At 43.6% G+C, this 21,673-nt stretch overlaps 1 protein-coding gene across 1 annotated transcript; it reads right to left on the reverse strand.

Annotated features, from left to right (window-relative positions):
- Nucleotides 1–320: 320 nt before the first annotated feature.
- On the reverse strand, nucleotides 321–961 carry Msgn1 (mesogenin 1). The gene has a single exon (NM_001109551.1). The coding sequence runs from the start codon at nucleotides 941–943 to the stop codon at nucleotides 380–382; it is 564 nt and encodes a 187-aa protein (NP_001103021.1). The 5' UTR covers nucleotides 944–961; the 3' UTR covers nucleotides 321–379.
- Between the last annotated feature and the right edge of the window lie 20,712 nt (nucleotides 962–21,673).

Genomic DNA, 21,673 nt, shown 5'->3' on the forward strand with positions numbered 1-21,673 from the left:
TCCCAACACCAAAATGGTAGGAGAACATAACTGTATGTATTTAACATTGTCAAAAAGGGTGTATTTGAACCATATTGACCCTTTTTTTAAAATACCTTCAAAAGACACGGGGCAAAATAATCTGTCTCTTTGCAAAAGCTGAGTCACTGGAGACATGATGAGACTCTCTGGAAGTGTCCTGCTTGCCTGGCAGGTGAATGTCCTGGCAGCTCCAACAGGGCAGACTGAAGTCCCACTAGGATCACAAGATGGTCACACTAAGTGTCCACAGATAACTCTGTGCTATTGTCCTGTGAGACAACAGGTTCGGGGGGCTTCAGAACGCCTCCTCTGCCTATCCATAGGTCTGGAACTGGTGGGGTTCTCCAAGGAGCACAACTCACACGCTCTGTGGCCTGGGCTCTCTCCCGCCGTTGAGGAGGTCTGTGAGTTCCCTGATGTACTTGATGGTGTACTTGAGTGTCTGGATCTTGGTGAGCGGCTGGCCTCTCTGGCTGTAGACAGGGGGCAGGTAATTCCGGAGCGTGTGGAGGGCATCAGCTAAGGTCCGCATCCTGAGTTTCTCTCTCTCGCTGGCCTTTCGTCTCCGCTGGACAGACATCTTGACTTTGCTACCTTTCTGGCCTTTGAGACCACCAGCAGCGTGTATATAGGACGGTTGGAAAGCCAACATGCTATAATCCAGCTCTACTAGACCGCCAGCCTCGTGACTGCTGTAGCCATCGCTGCCTCCAGTGCTGGCCCCACTGTGCCCACAGGGCAGTGCAACCTCAGAGTAGGACTCTAGAGAAGGAACTGGGGAGAGGCTTTGAGTAGGGGACGCCTGGATCAGCTCCAAGGGCCTGGCTCTGCTTTTCCAGTCCCAGGAGGCCAGCAAGCCAGTGGTGTCAGAAGAGTCCAGGCCATCCTCCAGGCTGAGGAAGGTTTCACCCAGGTTGTCCATACTCCCGAGGCAGCAGTACAAGGACTCCTTGGCAAATGTGAAAGAAAGTTCTGCTTCCCTGGCCAGAGCCCAGCTTTCTTTTATGATGGTGGGGGATCGGGGACAAAGTGGGAAAAGAGGCCCCTGGTGGAGAGAGTTCAAAGGAAGAACCAAGGACCGAGATGGAAAATGAACTCCTCGGGTGTCACTTTCTCCTCGTTGATAATTAGCATCTCCCAGCTAAAATGTCTTTAAACAGAACAGCCTCCAAGAGAAGAAAAAAGGAATTATCTTGTTGTAACTAAACCAATTAAGGCTGCATAACCAGGCTTAGCATTGTCCTGTGGAACTCATTAATGGGGGAGCCAAAGAAAACAAACCTGGGCATCTGCAGCAAGGAGGGACTCCTGGGGACCTTTGGGCCTTGAGGACTCCCTCACCCATACCTCCCTTTCAGGTATTTCAGAGTAGATGGAGTGATGCTGGAGAAGGAGCATGGGGTTGAAATGAAGGAATCCCCTGAGCTTTGATTCTCTCCTGTGTCAAATGCAGCAATGATAGCTCCTATTTCCTGGGGTGGGCTTAGGCTAGCACACAGAAGGCACTATGTTGGATGCCGGCTTCTTTCCAGCCTTCCGCTTTGGTTAACAGCCCCAGGTTTTGAAGAATGTCTACCCACTGAAGAACAAACCAGGAGATCCAGTAAGGTCAGAGCCCTAATGTGCAAAAATAGCTCCTGCTTTAAAAGAACAGAGCTGGAGTCCCTGTAGAAAACAGGCGACAGAAGACAGAACACTCCTTAAAGCCAGGAGCTTGCAAGTGTACCTGGCTGGCATTTAGCCTGATGAATGTCTTTTTTAAAATCCAGTCACACCTCATTTTTTTTGAAATGTATAGAGGAAGTGTGAAATTAAACAGGAGAGTGGTTTTTCCCCAGCATCTCTCCAAATGCCACTGAATGTGTTAAATTGGATGGCCTTGCTAGTTTGCTTCATTTCCTATATGCTCCTATAGAGCCTGCACTTTGGAAAAGGAGTTCCAGGTTCCCCCATTTGTCCCAGGAACAGAACGTATTCTGCATGCGGCTCATTGCTCAAGAGCGTTAGCATCGAAGTCACCTTTAACTTCACATGGACTTGTCCTTTAACATGGCTGTTTCAGCCCTTTTGCAATTGTTAGAAGGAAATGTCAAGGACCTAATTAGAACAGTTATGGTATTTTCTTAATTAGTGAGGCTCGGGAAATAAACACTTAAAGTATGTAATCCGGAGAAAAATGCTCTTAGCTTTGTTGTTCGCTGAAGGTCCCTGAGCCAGGTTCTGGGCAAGAGCTTAATGAAATATAGTGAATGTATTCAATAATTATTCCTCCTCCTCCTCCTCCTCCTCCTCCTCCTCCTCCTCCTCTTCCTCCTCCTCCTCCTTCTCCTCCTTCTTTTTCCTCTTCTCCTCTCTCTCTCTCTCTCTCTCTCTCTCTCTCTCTCTCTCTCTCTCTCTCCACCCCCGCCCCTGCTCTGGTCAAGAAGCCCAGAGTACAATGGAATTTTTCCAAGGACCTTTCGTGTATTATAAGTAACTTCAGATTTGACAGTTCTGAGGTGTACACAAGAAGGCTGAGGTTTCCAGAGAGTAAGACACTCAGTTACAGCCCCTAACAGGAGGTGGCACACTCAGCAGAAAGTGGCAGATGTAAAACTCTAATACCCATCACTTTAAAACAAAAATAATGCTTCCCTTTTGTCAGTCTGTTGTGAGAGAGGCAGATGACATGGATGTGACTTAAGGATATAAGGTAGCTCAGGTGGCCAGAGTCAACACTAAACTTTCCATCTTCTCTTTATCCGGGTTAGCTAATCTCTGCTCTAAAAATTTCATCTTTCCCCCCTTTCCACAGGTCCTTTCACAAATCACTAGTTTTTCGAGGTGCCTCTCCTCCTCTTCCTCCTCCTCCTTCTCCTCTTTTTACAAATTCCACTCCTCCTCCTCCTCCTCTTCTTCCTCTTCCTCCTCCTCCTGCTTCTCTGCCTTCTCCTCCTTCTCCTCCTTGTCCTCTTCTTCTTCCTCTTTGTGGTTTGTTTGTTTTGTTTTTTTGTTTTGTTTTGTTTTTGTTTTTTAGACAAAAATCTCTCTATGCAGCCCTGGAAGTCCTGGAACTCCATACACCAGGCTGGCCTCTGCCTCCCAGTGCTGAGATTAAAGGTATGTGACACTATGCCCAGTCCAAATTTTATTTTCTACATAAGAAAATCCCCATTAAAGCTTTGGTTCATGTGGGCACAGTTAGTAGAATGCTTGCCTAGCATATGAGGCCTGGAATTGAACCCTCAACACTATGTGAACTGAGTGTGGGTTGTACATACTTGGCAATGTCAGCATTCAGGAAGCAGACACAGGAGGATTAGACATTTGATGTCCTTCTCAACTACACATTAAACTTAAAGACAGCCTAAGATTCATGAGACCCTGTCTCAAACAAACAACAACAACAACCAAAAACAAAAAAAAAACAAAAAAAAAACAAACCTTTGGTGTGTTGTAGAGACTTCTGTAACTATTGATACTCGTCTCTGTCATGCCATTGGTCTAGGCATCAGAGTTGCTTAGTGCGTTGACTGTATGGCTTCTGACCTGGGTCTCTAACAATTTTGATCCCCAAAGTATGTTATTAGAATAGGGAAATGGACCAGTTTTCATCTTCTTACTAAGCACTTTCCCTCTCCAATAAGAAGTCATGCTGGCCCAGATTCACACTGACCTGGCCTGTCTTCTGGGTCGCTCTTTGCTCAATCTGAAGAAAACAAAAGGCAAAACACAATGTAGTGCCCCTAGAGCTGGATGGCCTGCCTTTTCCCTCCCACCTGTTTCCATCTTGTGTTCTTGTAGTGCCAGGAAAATGTTAGTGCTCCCCCCCCCCCAAATAGACAGGAGCTGATCTGATGCAACTCCCAGCAAGGTCTTTATTCTATTTAAGCAACCACCACCACCACCACAACATACTGCCATCCTTCAGAACAGTTTTGGTGGTTGGGGAGCCCCAAATGTCTATCACAGCAGGGATTTATAGTAAGCAGCAAGCAGGGAGTAGGTATGCAAGCATCTAATTAGAAAGCTACTGTGGGGGGTTGGGGATTTAGCTCAGTGGTAGAGCGCTTGCCTAGGAAGCGCAAGGCCCTGGGTTTGGTCCCCAGCTCCGAGAAAAAAAAAAAAAAAGAAAGCTACTGTGGCCTTTCACATGGCTGCTGCTGGGAGTCAGATCATAAACTTAATTTCTGCTCCCTCTGCATTGGCGGTCATTAGGCCGGGCAGTGGGCTTATAACCTGGAGGTGCAGGTTTGTTGCAGTAATAACCTAGAGATGCTGCTCTTGTTGGAGATTAGCCTAGAGACTGAAGCTAGACTCAGGGTTTGTTGGAGCATGGGGAAGGACGGACTGGGGAAGGGGGCCAACTTAGAAACTAATGCTGGGTACTAGCCTGTTAGTTTACCTGAGTTCAAGCCTAGGTTAGGTTCTTAAAAATGGAGTCTGAACTTAAAAGTTTTGGCATCTCATTCTAAAGCAGAAAATTCATCCAGTCTAGATGGGACCCAATAGACCTTAGTGGAGAATGTCCTGTAGAGGAAGGGTCAGCCAGGGTTCACCTCCTTTAGAGTAAATGTCCTATCCTCTCAGGATGCATGTGTTGTGATTTAGAAAATGGAATTAAGACCCATCCTATCTTCTACAAGAAGAGCTTCTGTCAAACTCCTTCCTAGGTCTAAAATATTATGAAGCCTGCTTGTCATTAGAGTATGAATATACTTAATTCAAAGAGCACTGCCCAGCAGGAAGGCCTAGAGAGCACCGAGTGTGTGGTTCTATCTTCACTCAGAGATAGGAACAGAAGATGATCTCAGATTGCCTATATCTTCAAGACCCGTCTTTTTCTTCTTTTGGAACTGCTGCAGGTTACACACTGTGTTTTCATACCAAGTACACTGCTTCTTTCCCACAGAGTGAGTTGCTGGGATAAGGTTTTAGTATTTAATGTCCATTACTCACCTAGCCACTTGTAAGTGACTGTGACTCTGATCACCACAGACTGTCTTAATACTTCCAAGGTTAAGAAAAAAAACAAACAATAGTCTCACTATGGAAATTATCCATTTCAAATGTAATGACATTCCCATGATACACTGCACCAGGAAAATCCTCATGGAAGAGGGTTCCGATGCAAAATTGGTCCCTTAAGAAATAGCACAAAGTACAGCTTACGTGAACAGTCCATACTGAACAGGGTCTCCACCTTACAAACTGTCACACGTGAGACATGATCACTGCCAATAACTGCAAGGTACAAGGCTTGTTTCGCAGCTCATCTTCTCTGCCTGCCAGAGAGATGTATTCCTATAGATCTATAGATCTATAGATCTGGGTCTCTATTCAGCTCGTGTTGAGTGCAGAGGACAGAAAGTAAGTTAAACTGCTTTTGTGTTCATCCAACATATGGGTGAAAGGAATAATCATCTTCTCAGCTCCTTGCAGCATACTGAGGTCTAACAAAAGAACCATCCACACATCCAATGAATGTGACCGTGGAGAATTAATCACATCTATGTATAATGTTATCACCATCGATCCTGTTCTGTAAAGAAGGAATTCAGGTGCAGAGTAACGCAATACTTTGCCCAACATAGCACACCTGAGGTCTGACATTCCCAGAATGAGAGCCAACTGGAGTCTGGCTAGTAACCACTGGTGTTGCGGTTTCCTGGGAGAAGCTGGAGGCCAGATGGACAGCTCCTGTGGAGCTGTTGACTCTGTCATCCAAGCTTGAAGTGGAACTTGGAAAATATGAAAGGAGCAGCCAGTGTTCTCACAGCAGGCATAGAGGAGCACCTGGAACTAATCAGTGCCTGGACACTGTAAGAACTGAGGAGATATGTGGCAGTCGCACTCCTTGCCCACAATTTCATTTCTGAGGAAGTCGTCACCCATCGTTAACTATGATCCAAGAATAGTCAAAGGAAAAAGTTTCAAAAATAGACCTAAGTACATACCACTTACAGTGGTGTAAAGAATTATGACACCATATCACTGCACTCCACTTAGAACACGTGACGTGACATCCTTTCACATCATCTCATTACACAGGTATGGTGTCACCAAGAAGATAAATATAGTACAATGTGATATTCTCAAAGAGAGAGAACACATTCCAATGGGTTACGGTAGAATGCTACTTGCTATAGTATATTATTAAAATGTATTTTTTTCAGTTACTGTTCTTAGTCTATTACTGCACCTAGTTTATAATAAAACCTTAACATAAAATATAGATTGGGATGGGGGGTTGACTGGAGAGATGGCTCAGTGGTTAAGACCACTGGCTGCTCTTCCAGAGGCCCTGAGTTCAAATCCCAGCAAGCACATGGTGGCTTGCAACTATCTATAATAAAGTCTAATGCTCTCTCTGGCACGCAGGAATACGAGCTGATAGAACATTCATACATAAATCTTTAAAAAAACACAGATAGATAGATAGATAGATGATAGATAGATAGATAGTAGATAGATGGGTGGATAGATAGATAGTCGATAGATAGATAGATAGATAGATAGATAGTAGATAGATGGATAGATAGATAGATAGATGATAGATAGATAGATAGATAGAAGATAGATAGATAGGATAAAATATGTATTTATAGAGTTTGTACGTAGAGAGTTTGGTCTCAGGCATTCACTGGGATATTAAAACACATCTCTGGAGAATGTGGGGAGACAGTTATATTCAGTTTAGACTGTCCATATTCCTCAATTATGTGTGAATCAATCAGGCACCCACATAATCACTTTCTGCCCCCAATAATGAACATGCTGAAACAGGTGCTGCATGTATGTGAGCCACGCTGTTCCTTGGCCATCCTTACACTAGTCCTGGGCACGAGAAGAAGAATGATGCAAATAATAAATTTCTCTAGTGCTAACTTCTTTATTGGTTTTACTTCATTTAAAGGACACAGAAATATAATTCATGTTCCTATTTCAAAAAAGAAAAAAACCCTTAAGGCATAGAAAATCTGTTCTGGTTGATGAATTTGAGGGACAGTTTAGACCTAGAGAGGCTGATTGTAGGGGCTCAAGACTGCAGTCAGACATATTGTCCCAAGAAAGGTAAGAAACAGTTGGGGGTTATGTGAGGCCCCTAGCTACATGTCCTAAACTGTAGTTCCCTTGCAGAGAGCATCTGCCTGCCTGCAATCCTGGTTATTTTTCCTTGACCTTTAATGCATAATTAGCATAATCCAACAGAAGATAAGGGTGATATTTAAGCATTTCTTATAACAGAAAGTTTAGGAAGAACATTTTATTCTTTTATAATATTAACACACTCAGGTACCGATGCTGGTGACAGAAATGGTGCTTTCTGAATTCCTGAAGCTCTTAGTCTATGCTCAGCATAGAAAACAGGGTGTTTCTTACGCTCTCTCACGAAATCAGTGAGGTCATCTACTGAGGTAGGCCAGTCCTTATCCGTAGGAGAGGAAGCAAAACTCTCTTGGTAAAAGTTTTGCATAAGGTCACTGAGTTCAGCTTCTTCTTTTCACAGTCATAACCTCACCCAAAGCTCAGCCTGACACACACCCAAAACCAGCTGCAGTACTACCAGAGGTTGTAGCCCCACTTCCTCTCCAGAGATACTCTCCTGGTTTTATGCATCTTCATTTCTATTTAGTTTCTTCGATTTTTGAAACAGAGTCTTTGTCTGTAACTCTGACTGCTTGACTCCTCTGTGTCCTTCAGCTTCAGCCTCCCATTCAGGTGCCTGGACTGAGAGTTTCTGTCTATACTGAGCACCACATCCTCTGTCAATCTTGTAGCCATAGCAACCCAGAATGCACCAGCCTGTTTACCTCTGGAATTCTTGGCAAGCAAGAGATGAAGCTGGTGTTTAATTAATTAATTTTTATTTTATTCTTTTGAGATGGGGTTTCTCTGTGTAGCTCTGGCTATCCTGGAGTTGGCTTTGTAGACCAGGTTGGCCTCAAGAACTCAGAGATCTGCTTGTCTCTGTCTCCTGAGTACTGGGATTAAAGGTATGTGCCACCATCCCTGGCTCCTGGTCTTTAAATAGTCAGGAATAAAGATTTTGGACTCTATTCATTCCAACACAGAGAGTGTTGGCAACAAATTCAACCAGACATAGATAATACTTGTGGATGACAGGGATCAATGTGTGGGGTGGGAGAAAACGGTCAATGGTGTCTCGGTATTCTCCCTATGTCCTTAAATAGAATTAAAGTCTAAGGCCCCATGTTATCAAGCCTGTGAGAGACTCCATAAAACCCAAGTAGCATCTCCAGAAAGCAAAGTTTTAATCGTTGTCATCATTGGAAACAAATAAACAAGGAAGGAAAGAAAGCCCAGCCCAACACAGAGGTGCCAGGTCTTTGTGAGTTCAAGGTCAGTCTGGTCTCCTGTCTATTTAGTGAGTTCCAGGGCAGCCAAGGTTACACAATATCTTTATAAGCAAACAAGAAAGAAAGGAAGAAAGAAAGAAAGAAAGAAAGAAAGAAGGAAAGAAAGAAAGAAAGAAAGAAAGAGGAAAGGAAAGAAAGGAAGGAAGGAAGAGAAAGAAAGAGGGAAGAAAGAAAGAAAGAAAGAAAGAAAGAAAGGAAGGAAGAAAGAAAGAGGAAAGGAAAGAAAGGAAGGAAGGAAGAGAAAGAAAGAGGGAAGAAAGGAAAAAAGGAAGGGGAAAGAGAAAGAAAGAAAGAAAGAAATAAAGAAAGAAAGGAAGAAAGAAATAAAGAAAGGAAGGAAGGAAGAAAGGCAGATAGACAAACAATAAAAAGTATTTAGCTCTTCTGATTGTGGTTTGTACCTCATTGTAAAGTCTGCGAGTAATACTTGATTTTGCTCTCCTTAAAAATAAACTGCATGGGGTTGGGGATTTAGCTCAGTGGTAGAACGCTTGCCTAGGAAGCGCAAGGCCCTGGGTTCGGTCCCCAGCTCCGAAAAAAAAAAAAAAAAAGAACCAAAAAAATAAATAAATAAATAAATAAATAAATAAATAAATAAATAAATAAATAAACTGCATGGAAAGCATCAGGCGGTGAGAGATTAAATTTTTGTCCCGGGCTATGTGTGTTAGTCCTGTTGACAATAAAAAGTAGCAGAAAACAATAGAAAGTAAATGGTTGGGACTTACTTTATAGGGGACACAAGAAAGCACTTCTTCATGGAAGGTAAGTACCTCTCATACCCTCCCTCAAGGACCAAGGGTCCTTGAGGGAGGCTGGGGTAGGAAATGTTGTTTTCCTCAATGGCATAGGCACTGTACCTATTGCCCAGGCTCCTGTAAATACTTCACCCATACTCAAGCAAGCATCATGACATGCACACAACATATATATGCACGCATGCACACGCTCACAATATGAAAGAGAGAGGAGAACGTCATTGAAAAGAAGAACGGTTTCAGAGGGCAGAAGAATGTTGAGCAGGCAATCAGGGTGACGTGCCTTAAATTGTTTACAAACGTGTATGAATAAACGTGCCAAAGAATAAATGATTATTTTTAAGAGATTGGAAAGAAATATGCTACGCTCTCAGAAACTTTTAGCCAGAGGAAATGCTGTCATTTCCGAAGCCCCTGCTAAGGACTTGCTGACCAGAAGTGACACTTATCAATCTGCCCGTTTTAGTCAACAAAGTCTGGAGCTTTGAAAGCCATCTTCCTGGAACACTGACAACTCCCTTCCTCAGATACAGAGAAAATCTTGGACCCAATCAAGTGTTACAAGGCTCTTTGCCTTGTGAACATAGAAGCAAGAGTGAGGTGACTTTCTCCAAAAAAGAATACATTCGAAAAGAGCCCTATCCTGAAGTAGCATTCTTCCTTGAAAAAAAAAATCACTAGATACATTCGTTTTCAGAAGAAGAAAACAGTCACCACTTTTGCACAAACTGAGGCGTTGTGAGCAGGCGCAGAATGGAGAGTGGCAGAGCGAAGAAGGTACAGAGACATCAGATAAAGGAAGGGACAATAAAAAGAGGAAGCAGAAGCTAATTCTCCCAAGAGAGCCTGCACACAGGATGCTTTGGTTATTACTACTGTGTGAACAACTCATCTTGGCTCAAAACTTTCAGACTCGACAAGCAGCCTCAAATGACCAAGGCTTTCCACCACCTGAGACAGAGGCGGGTAGGAGGCCCAAGTCTCCCACCGGTGATTCCTCAGCAACTGGCCAGCAAGAGTCAAAAAAGGGCTCTCAGTGTTACATTTACACCTCTTCCCCCTTTTAAGTCCCATTCTTTATTACCACTGGTATTCGGGGTGGCATTTTAATACCCATGTCAAAAAGTTGAAAGAAGTTTGCAAGGATGTTGTTCTTCAAGGATCGCCCCTCTGTTTTAACCAGACTGAAGAACAAAAAGGAAACTACAGAGTTCCTTCTCCATTAGCCACCACTGGCGCTCAAACTCCTATTGCTAAGGTGAATACTGCAAACGTTTTAGTAGGATACCGGCACAGAGCTTTGCGTCCACTTTTGCCCATGTCTCTGAACTTTCCTGTATTTTAAAATGAGCCAACATCTACAAAGCAAACGGCAAGACAGAGAATAAATCGGGAACCGTGTTTCTCAATATGTTAACGCGAACTAGTCAAATATGATGGTCAAAAGGTTTACTTCCATGAAAATCAAGAAGGTAAGAAAAACACCAGCTTGCTACCGGGGAAATGAGCAGCGCACAAAAGAAGCTCAAGGGGCTAATAAACAGGACAAAAAAGGGTTACCTCGTTAGTAATCAAAGACATGTAAATGGAATCGATGAGGGGAGGCCATTTTTCACCTCTCAAATTGGCACCGTCTGAAAGAGGGGGAGGAAGAGGTCCGACGATTGACTATTTCATTTGAGAAAATATTTCAGACTGAAATGTAGTCTGAGCACAAGGATTTAATGTATAGAATTAAACAAGTATGCAATCAAATAATGGTGAGCAAGAATAGTCACCATAGTGATGAAAGTAAATTATTCAATGAAATATCTGATGATTAGGAGGCGATTATGTAAATTACATGCCCTTTGTGTGATAGAATAGTGTGCAGGGAAGCAGAATTGTGTTTATGACGAACACTTAATGTAAGAAACATAAGGATACATAAAATTAATGCTTTGATTCACTTCAACATTTTTTAAGATTTCATTTTATCCCTTTATTGTTTAAGTATTTTGCCTGCATGCATGTCTATGCACCACATGTGTACTTGACACCCGGGGAAGCCAGAAGAAGGTGTTGGATCCTCTGGAACCAGAGTTTTGGGGAGTCACGGGCTGTCAGGGGGGTTCTAGGAATAGAAGCTAGGTCTCTGAAAGAACAGTTGCTGCTGTTGGATGCCAAGCCACCTTTTCAGCCCCACTTTAATATTTCAATAGAAAACCAATAAATTGTTGAGAGTGGGGTATTTGTGGTAATAGGCAATGGGAATGGATCTATATCTTATTTGTTTTTTTTCTTGAAGATAATCTAGACAAAACAATGACAAAAAAACTGATAGAAGAAAAGTTTTTCCCACGGAGACAGAAAAGGTCGGAGGCTTTTTCCTCCCTATATCGTAGTCCTGAATACTGTCCCCTGCCCTTCGAAGGCCAAGCAGTCTACCTTCGCCTTGAAGCACGTAGTGGGCCTGCTGCTTAGATGCAGACCTGGAGTTCACATTTGCACAGTATCTACTTTCCAGCTCACAGTAGTGTCTTGGGGAAGGGGAACCATGTTTCAATAAGGAAGTTTCACTTCCCTTTCTTAGAAACTTGGATTTGGAAGTCTGGAGCCTGGTAGGCTCTGTTTTTACTAAGTGGGCAAGATGATAACTGAGAACTTGTTCAAATGGTGGTGGCCTAGATACAAGAACAGTTGAGCAAGATCAGAAGCATATAGAGGAGTGTTTCTCCATCTGTGGGTCACGACCCCTTCAGGGATGGCCTTTTCACAGTCATTGGATAAGAGCATTGGAAAACAGAGAGATTTACATTATGATACATAACAGTAGCAAATTTACAGTTATGAATTAATGTTGCAAATAACTTTATGGTTAGGGATTATCACAAATTTAGGACCTTTATTAAAGAGTTAAAGCATTAGGAAGGTTGAGAACCACTGAAATAGATTATGTCAAGAACCCACTCAGGGCAGGCCCCTGGCCTTAGCTGGTGAAATCACAGGACACAGGGTGCAGGGCTGAAAAAGCTCTCGACTTCAGCAACTACTCGACTTTTCACTTTATCAAAGAGATGGCTCAGCAGTGGAGAACGCAGACCACTCTTGAGGAGGAATGGAATTCGGTTCCTAGCACCCACTTTTGGCATCTCACAACCACCTGTAACTGCAGCTCCAGGGGATCCAATGCCCTCTCTGGCCTCTGTGGGCACCGAGCTCACAGGCACAGATAGAGAGAATTTAAAACAAATACACACACACACACACACACACACACAGAGAGAGAGAGAGAGAGAGAGAGAGAGAGAGAGAGAACAATATGAGGGCATGAATTTGAAAGGGCATGACTGATGATAAGGGAGGGGGTCAGAGAGATGAGATGAAAGGGATAAATGGCATAATTATATTTCATTTAAAAAGAAAACCATGCAACACTAGAATTAAGACATTAAAAATATACTTGACATCTTTCTAGACAAGATTTCTGTGACCTAAACTAACCCATTCTTTTTTCTAATTGAAGATTTTTTTATAAATAAAGTAAATAAAACCAAAATCTAAACCAAAACCAAACAGCAGCAAAACAAAACAAAACAAAGCAAAAACAAAAACCCCACATCTCCCCTGTCAAGTTCTCATCTTGTTAGGTAAGATTATCCAGCCCCGGGGTTGGGGATTTAGCTCAGAGGTGGAGTGCTTGCCTAGCAAGCGCAAGGCCCCGGGTTCAGTCCCCAGCTCCGGAAAAAAGAAAAAAGAAAAAAAAAAAAAAAAGATTATCCAGCCCCAGGGCCCCGCTAGCCCTTCTGACCTATGTATCCCTTTCTCTTAGACTGATCTGGGTTTAATTCTAGTGGGGCTCTCCATGCTTCTAAATTTATGTTTCTTTTACTTATTTCTTTTGATTGTTTTTATTTATTTCTATATGTGGGCATTTTGCCTGCATGTAGTCCCTCCAGAGGACCACCTAGAACACCCCCTAGAAGTGGAGACACATGGTGAGCTGCCTTGTGGAATCTGGGAGTCAAACCCAGGTCTTCCACAAGAGCAACAAGCACTCCTAACCACTGAGCCATCTTTCCAGCCCCTTATCTGCTTTATTTTTTTTTATCAACCAATGACCGAGTTACATATTTTACTCAGCTTTTTGTTTTGTTTTGTTTTGTTTGCTTGTTTTTTGTTTTTGTTTGTTTGTTTGTTTGTTTGTTTTGGCTTTTCCAGACAGAGTTTCTCTGTGTAACAGCCCTGATTGTCCTGGAACTCTCTTTAACAGGCTGGCTTCAAACTCATGGAGATCCAACCTGCTTATGCTTCCAGAGTGCTGAGCCCAGCTCAGTTCTCTCTCGACTGCTTAGATTCTTCTAGTCCAAGCCAGGATCTTGTCCAGGGTCCCTTTCTGCCAATCCTTAGTAACCATTTATCTTTACAGGACAGCACTTAAGTTTACTGTGCTTTCTTATAAGTTCGCTTTATTTTTTTTTTTCTTTCACTTTTTAAAGTTAAAGAGGCCTTCATGACTTCTAGTTCAGGAATGAAGAGGCCTTCATGATTTCTAGTTCAGAAATACTGCCTTAGAGTCCGTGAAAGATTTCCATGTGTTACATCTCCAGCACGTCAAGGTAACCTCAAGAGGTAGGCCAGATTTCTCTGCTGAGAAGAAGGAACCCAAGGCAGAGAGGCTTTCCCATTTCTGCTGCAAAGCTTCTTGTGCACGGCAGAATTTAGAGTGGACCACGGGAAAGGAACTGGGCGCTCTGCTACAGGCAAACTTGCAACACAAATAGCTCTCTGGGTTGTCCAGCCGTGATGGGGGAGCAAGATCTCACTTTAAAGAGCAGCTGCATCAGGATTGAGAGGCTGTCATCACTCCAACCGTGGGCTCATTACCGCAGCTGTTGCTACCTTTCAAAGCCAGACAGCTGTTGCCAGGAGATGATTCAAACAGAACAAAGGAAACGGAGTTTGCAATAATGACCGTGCCTGTATGTGTGTGCACGATGTTCTCCGTCCTGGAGCTCAAAGCGTTCTACAGATATAATCTAATTACTTCTCAGGAAAGCCACGCTTGAGGGATACAAGTCAAAAAAAAAAAAAAAAAAAAAAAAAAAAAAGATACGGAGAGAAGCGAGGCTGTCTTCAACCGGCCTTTGTGTAATACTTTTAAAACTAGAAAGGAAGGTTTGCGGGGGTTGCACAAACCTTCAGTTTTCTGTGATAGCGTTTGCAGCGGACACCGAGAGATGAGTGTCCTTGTCCTTAGTGGAGCTGGGGAGCCCCCGCAGTGTCTCTGCTGAGGAACTACAACTAGGACAAGAGATAACGTCTATCTTCCCCCTCCTCCTGCTTCCCGGTTCTTGACCTTGTCATCTCACGAAAGAGGTCCCGTGCCCACAGAGGAGTCAGGTTCTCTTGTGATAGTCTTACTTTCATGGCTTTCTTTCCTTGCTCCTCCCTTTCCTCCAGCCTAGACTTTCTTTTCTCACTCCCGTTGGAAGTCACACAGGCTAAAGTGGACTTTCCTGCTCTGAGCCAGCCTCCTCCACTAAACTACCTACCAGACCGTGGACTGACAGAGGGCTCTTCTCTTCTCCTGACTCTGCTGTCCACCTCTGTGGCTGAGCAACAGGGCTACATACCCAACCACCCACTTGCTTGACAATGGCCTCTCTGCTCTGTTTCATATTATTTCTGTTTTAAATGATCCTGCTTATGCTGGTTTACTCCAGTTATGTACACTCTCAGAGTCTCCGCTTGTTTTGTTTGGTAATTGACTTCCTAGATTACCCTGAGGGACAGAGACCGCTCAGGAGTGCTTTGGGCTAAAGAAAGTAACACGATTTAGTTCACAAATGGTGGTCTAAGAGCTTAAGCGGTCACTGTAATACTCTGCATGGGCCATCAAAAGTCCCCTTTAAGAAGTACGGAGGTAGTGGTGCACACCTTAAATCCCAGCACTCAGAGGCAGGCAGATTTCTGTGAGTTCAAGGCCAGCTTGGTCTACAAAGTTAGTTCCAGAACAGCCAGGGCTATTGCACAGAGAAACCCTATCTTGGAAACCTAAAAAGAAGAATGCAAGGTCATTGGGCCTGGTGACATGGGCTTGGGATCTCAGCACTTCTGAGGCAGAAGCAGAAGGATTAAGAGTTCAAGGCTAGCTTGGGCAGAACGGAACAAAAGAGACAGCCAAGTTTAGTGTTCTAATGTGATAGGGTAAGGAGGCTGGCTTTTAGAAAACAGTGTTCCTCTGCAAAGGCCGGTTCTTGCCACCATCTCCAGAAACCTTTTCCAGAAATGGAAAGTGTTGTCTTTGGTGCTTTGCAGAGAAGAGAGCCAGCAAGAGGGCTCCCATCTCCAGCTCCTTCTGAGGGAAGATGCTTAAACTCTGATTTCCTCATCCGTCTGTAGATGGAAAGGTACAATCGGATAACCATAGGCACAGCCTTGGAGGCAGTACTTCATTGACCACGGCGATGGCCCTTTTCCACTGAACAATCAAAGCTGAGTTACAAAGCCAGTGAACTCTCCTGAGAAGCCTGTGACCATGAACTGGCTCAACCTGTTTTGGGGAAAGACCTGTTCTGAGAACACAGTTTTGCTCCAGCTGCGTTTTGGAACTTTAAGTGGTCACATGACAACCCAATCACATCTTTTGGCAATCATTGTAGCATTTTTTTTGGATGGCTGTGCCTGTGGGAAGCTGCGTGCATGATTCAGAGCCTGCATCTCTTTTTATCTACACTAGGCTTTTATCTCACCAGGCAGAAGCAGAAGGTCACTGACTTTTGCCCTTTTGGCTCTGTTTCTTTCAGTGCCTCAGGCTTCCCACCTGAATTTCTGTATTCTCTCTAAAGAAACCTGCCCTGGAAGTTTGCTTTTCTTTTCTTTTTTCTTTTCTTTCTTTCTTTTTTTTTTTGAAACAATGTGTCTATTGCCTAAACATATCTTGCCTTTAAAATATCTGATGAAATATTCTGTGCCAAAGGACATAAATAGGGACTCATGACTTGGCTCAGAAACTTTCTGAGTACCTACCTTGCGCTCAGACAATGCAGAGGCAAAAGCTGCAGACTTACCCTTAATGGGTAAGTGGCTCTCATCCTTCCTAATGTTATGACCCTTCAATACTGTTCCTCATGTTTTGGTGACCCCCCCAGGCATAAACTTATTTTTGTTGCTACTTTATAGCTGATATTTTGCTACAGTTATGAATCATAATATAAATGTCTATGTTTTCTGATGGTCTTAGGTGACCCCTATGAAAGGGTTGTTCAACCCCTAGAGGGATCAACCCATAAGTTGAGATACACTGCTTAAAGAGCTATCACTGTGCTCTCTCTAAATGGCATCATTCACTGACTAAATGTAAAATGCACACTGAATATGTAAAATATCTCACTAATAATTTTTGCATTGATTACCCATTGGAATGAGGAAATTTTGAATGTACTGAGTTAAGCTACAGACGTTAGTTTACTTTTTTAAAAAAATAAATCTATGAGGGTGTCATCTATATGTGATCCACATTGTTTCCTCTTATGCACTGGCATGGATAAAGTTCAAATGAAGAGAGGGACGGTGCATAGAATAAAGACACGAAAATGAGTTGTAGGGGGGAAGAGAGAGAAGTACAATTCACTTGGGGAACCCGGAAAACTTCAAGGAAGCAGTGGCTTTAGAAATGAGTTTTGAGGAGGGCTGTGGGAAAAAGACTAGAGGTGACTTCACCCAGGATCAGGGTGGAGATTTTGATCTCAGTCAGTTGGAGGACCAGGAGAGCTGTGGCAGATTTAGAGTCCTCGGTGGTTGCAAGCTTGACTGTCCACCATAATGACCTGGAGCAGATTTTCTGGACTTGACTCGTTTCCTGACCTAGGAATCTGTGTGAAAGTGACCCCTCTGCTTCATGGAGTTTCTGAGTAATGGCTCTAGAGCTTATCTGATCAGTCTAGCAACAGAGTCATCAGGAGCTACCCACCTCCCATGATGTCCTCTTCCTTTGTTTGCCCTTTCCTTTGGAAGGAGGCATGGAGGGAGAAACGCCAGTGTGTGTGTGTGTGTGTGTGTGTGTGTGTGTGTGTGTGTGTGTCCATGTTTGTAAGAGCAAGAGGACAATTTATGGGAGTAGATTCTCTCCTTCTAAAACTCAGCTCAAAAGCAGTCCATGATAGACACTGTGTTGACAGTTAAGATGAAGGTATAGTATTTTCAAGCCAAATGAAGTTACCTATGTATATATAGACTAGTCAAGGAAAATACCTTTGCAGAAAAAGGCTGTGAGTTCTGTAAGAGTGATTGGGATTAGATCAGAGCTGGCATCATGAGTCAGACTGGAAGTCGGGAACACCATTGTCTGCCCTTTGTCTGAGATGAGTTCGTCTCAAAGCATCAAAGCTGACAGGGAATCACCAAGAAGAGAAGGTTTATGGAGCATCCAGTCCACACTCAAGTGTGCCCTGTGTATGGAGGGGCAGCTTCTGGTTTTGTGCTTGGTTTTCTTGGAAGGGATCTTTCTCAGAGGCATTTTCTATGTGGCTAGAACCGATAGGGAGAGAAGAGAAAAGCTGAACCCATGATGAGCACAAACCAAAGGCATTGACCAGAAAGTGTAGTGGGCGTCGGGAGGTTGGGATCCCTGGATTGGAGATGAGAGAGTAGGAGGGCGTTGTTTGCGGCTGAAGCTTGGAACCTGATCTCTCGGGCTCGACAGGAACACTCTGCAACCCACAATGACTCTTAGGCTCTGACTTCTAAGCTCCCCTCTTTGGGAGTGGGTAGGTTATGGGAGGGTGGGGCTTGGGGTGGATTTTCTAAGGAATTTACAGAATGTTCTGCCATCTGTAATTTCAACTATCTCAGAGAGTGTTGGGAGCAGCTGTGGGCTAATGAGCGTTCCCTGTTCTTTAGGGAAGTCCACTTGGTTCAAAATATGACTGTGGTGCTTGTGAATGCAGGGGAGTTTGGGTTACAGACTTGGCCTCCCAGGTCTGCTGATTGGACTTAATGACAAGATTAATCTCTTCATTGAGATGGCTTTTTGCTCCCAGGACAGAGGCGCATCTCAGAGACCCAGCACCTGCACAATGGCTTTGCTATAGTCACATGAGTTTGGGTTCCGGCTCCACTGCTAAACCTTTAGTCACTTATTTCTCTCAGCCAGAGATCAGCTAGGCCACAAGATAACAGTGACTTGTTCCTCATTTGTTTGCACTGAGGAAACAAGACAATGCCCCGAGTCTACCTAAGTATTCATTAACAAGCCTTGTTCTTTTGACTTCAAATTTAACACATCCGGATCTATATGATGATAAAGGTGACTCTAAAGTCACTATCTAGACCCATTTCCTTGATGGCATCTATGGTTCCCTCCGGGACAGGAACTCAAGAGTCTGAGGCTCCGCTTGTTTCTGGCAGGCTTTCTTAAAAGCACTGTCCCGCAGATCCTAGAGGTTGTGGGTAACATTTCTGCCTCTAAAAATCGTGCAGCTGTTGGGTGCAGGAGTTTGTGTGAAAGACAAGCAGTCAGAGCCCAAGGGGAGCTGCAAAGGAAAAAGACAGCTGCAAATTTGTCCCTGAGTAAATCAGATTCTGACATTTATTGGGCTATTTCCAGCAAGAAAACTGGAATGCAGGGTTACATTTTCCAGGAAGGACCTTAGCTTAGGAAGCTGGAATAACCAGCCTTGTCAATTGGGATGAGACTGCTTTAAAGGAAGGTCACAGGTTTGGAGGCACACAAACCTGGGATAGTCCTATTTCTCTTCCAACTTATAAGTGATTTGGGATGAGTTATTTAACCTGAGCCTCATTTTCTTCACTTAAAAAAAAAGTTATACTATAATCCAGATGTGGTGATTGTAGATGGTAGAAAGTGAGAAGAGACTGACAAATGGGTGGCGTTTGCCGTATTTGGAGCTGGAGGGAGATCCCAGAAACCTCTAGACCTGGAGTCATCAATTCTTAAATTATGCCTGGTACAGGATAGTAGTTGGGGAGGAAAGGGCAGCAAGGCTGGGGTGGGTGGCCAGAGAGGAGAAAGATCAAAAGGCCTATAAATATCTCTCAAACTTTAAAATGCAAATTCCCTGCCTGTGGCCCAGTTGGGACCCAATCTTTCATTATCACCTTTCTGGGAAGAACAGTAGAAAGGGGGGTGGGGTGGCGTAGAGAGGAAGGTGACTACACTCTTTCCCTGTTTGGAGCATTGTGGTTCTGTCTATATCATTTTGTGACGAAGTGTAGGTATGTGATAAATATTTCATTCAAATTTGACCTCAAAATGTGGACAGCTAAGAAGTTAACTGCACATGATTTTCTTTGCAAATAGATTGTGATTCCATTTCCTAGAAGAGACTATCTAATCCTTACCATAATTCTTGGGGCAAGAGAGGGAGGGTTGGGATAGGGTTTCTCCGCTTAGCCCTGTCTGTCCTGGGATGCCCTATGTCGACCAGGTTGGCTTTGAATTTACAGAGATTCTCCTCTCTCTCCCAAGTGCTGGGATTAAAGGTGTGTACCACCATGACTGGACTTACCATAATTTTTATAATCTGCATAGTTCTTGGGGTAGTAGACATGCTGGTTAGCTGCCGAATGGATGGGTGGATAGGGAGTAGATGGATGAACAGAGAGAGGTGAACGAATGCATAGATGGGATAGATAGTAGATGGATGGATGGTGGATGGTAAATGGATGGTAAGTGGAATGATAGATTGGTGTGTGGATGAATGTTTCAATGTTAACCTTATGTCATTTCACTAGTTGGTGACCTAGCTTTTAAGCCAGCACCCCTCCACTAGGTTTCACTGGAAACCGGGAAACATCATCCCTCGAGAAGAACAGCTGTAGTCCTCTGAGGAACTCTTATATAGCACACCCTTCCCTCGGGGGGCTTGAGTTCTGATCAGTTCCACAACCTACAAATGCATGAGGCTTCAGAGAAGCTTTGCCCTAACAGTTTTCCCAAAACAGTCGTTCTTCCCTTATGAGCCATACTGTTGGTGACTGATTGCTGTAGAAGGCGAAGAACTTTAGGTAAGCTCCACAGAGGAGACCTCTGAGAGTAAAAGGATCAGGAAACACTTGGTATTTATTTTGAGCCAGATGTTGGTGCATTGCCTCCACTGTAACCCTCAATGTGAGTCAGAAGCAACAAAACTGCTTCCTTGCTTTCCCATCTGGTCCGTTTTCTTTTCTCGTTAGCTTCACTTTCTCATGAAAATGTATCTAGCTTTTTTTTTTTTCCCATACAAAAGAAACTAACAAATACCCTGGCTTTATTTCCTCAACTAAGTCTTATCCAAGAATCAGAGTCCTCTCTTCTTCCTCTCTAATGACACCCGACACTCAAGACTCCTATGCAGTCCTTTCATCCCTAGGAAGCAACCTTTTCCAGCAGCGTTCTGAGGTTATCTAATCTCCTTTCCAACCAGCACTTACTATGTTTGTTATCCTTTTTTTCTTAGCTTATTTATGTACATGAGTGTTTTGCCTATGTGTATGTCTGCGTGTAGTGTCTACAGAGGCCAGAGAAAGCCCTGGGGGCTACAGTAAGTAATGACTGTGAACTGTCATGTGGAATTGAACCCCCAGCCCTCTAGAACAGGAGTTCTCAACCTTCCTAATGCTGAAACCCTTTAATACAGTTTCTCATGTAGTGGTGACCCCAAACCATAAAATTATTTTGTTGTTACTTCATAGCCGTAGTTTTGCTGTCATTATGGATGGTAACCTGCATCTGATATGCAGGATATCTGATATGTAATACCCAAAGGGGTTGTAACCTACCTACAGGTTGAGAGCCATTGCTGCAAAACAGCCAGAGCTCTCAAACATGGAACCATTCCTCCAGCCTCTGTGGTTGTTATTCTTAAGACCAATGAGTCTGGCACCACAACTATGTTACAAATCGCTCAAGGAGAGACATCAGATATTATTCCTGCATACTCTATACCAGATCTAGCTTGTCTCTAAATTGTTATAGTATGCTGGTGATCCAAGCTTTTATTTCAGATAGATTTGAGTTCAAAGACTAATGCATTCATCCATTGAACTAGTACACATGAATAGGACGCTACCTGTTAAGTACTGCTGAAGCACCAGGAATATAACAAAAGGCAGTTCAACGTTTGCTCAGTTGCTTAGTTACTACAGCGATGGAGACAAGTGAACAACAAAATCCAAAGATTTACAAAGAAAGGAACAGGATAAGAGGCAAATCTGAAGGAGCAGAGTCTGTGAGACATGCGGTTGTTTAGCTCACAGAAGTACCAGCCGAAAAGCTGGCACTAGAGCAGTGGTGAGGAGTTAAATGTGGCTTTGAGAAGTCTTGGGTGAGAGAGTACCGAGTTAAGAGCTGAAACTCAGTGTTTCAGGCAAAGGAAGCAAACTGGTGCTGCCAGGCGAGGAGGGTAGGGGCAAAGTGGATGAGGTGAGGGGAAAGGGCATCCATGCAGGACCTTCTAGGCCCCTGTAAGGGAGGCTGGGATGGGATGAGGATGTAGCTTTATTGGTAGAGTACATGCCTAACATGCGTTCTATCTTCAATAGCAAGGGAAT

This window comes from Rattus norvegicus, chromosome 6 (genome assembly GCF_021556685.1).
Source record: "Rattus norvegicus strain SHRSP/BbbUtx chromosome 6, alternate assembly SHRSP_T2T, whole genome shotgun sequence".
Lineage (NCBI taxonomy): Eukaryota > Metazoa > Chordata > Mammalia > Rodentia > Muridae > Rattus > Rattus norvegicus.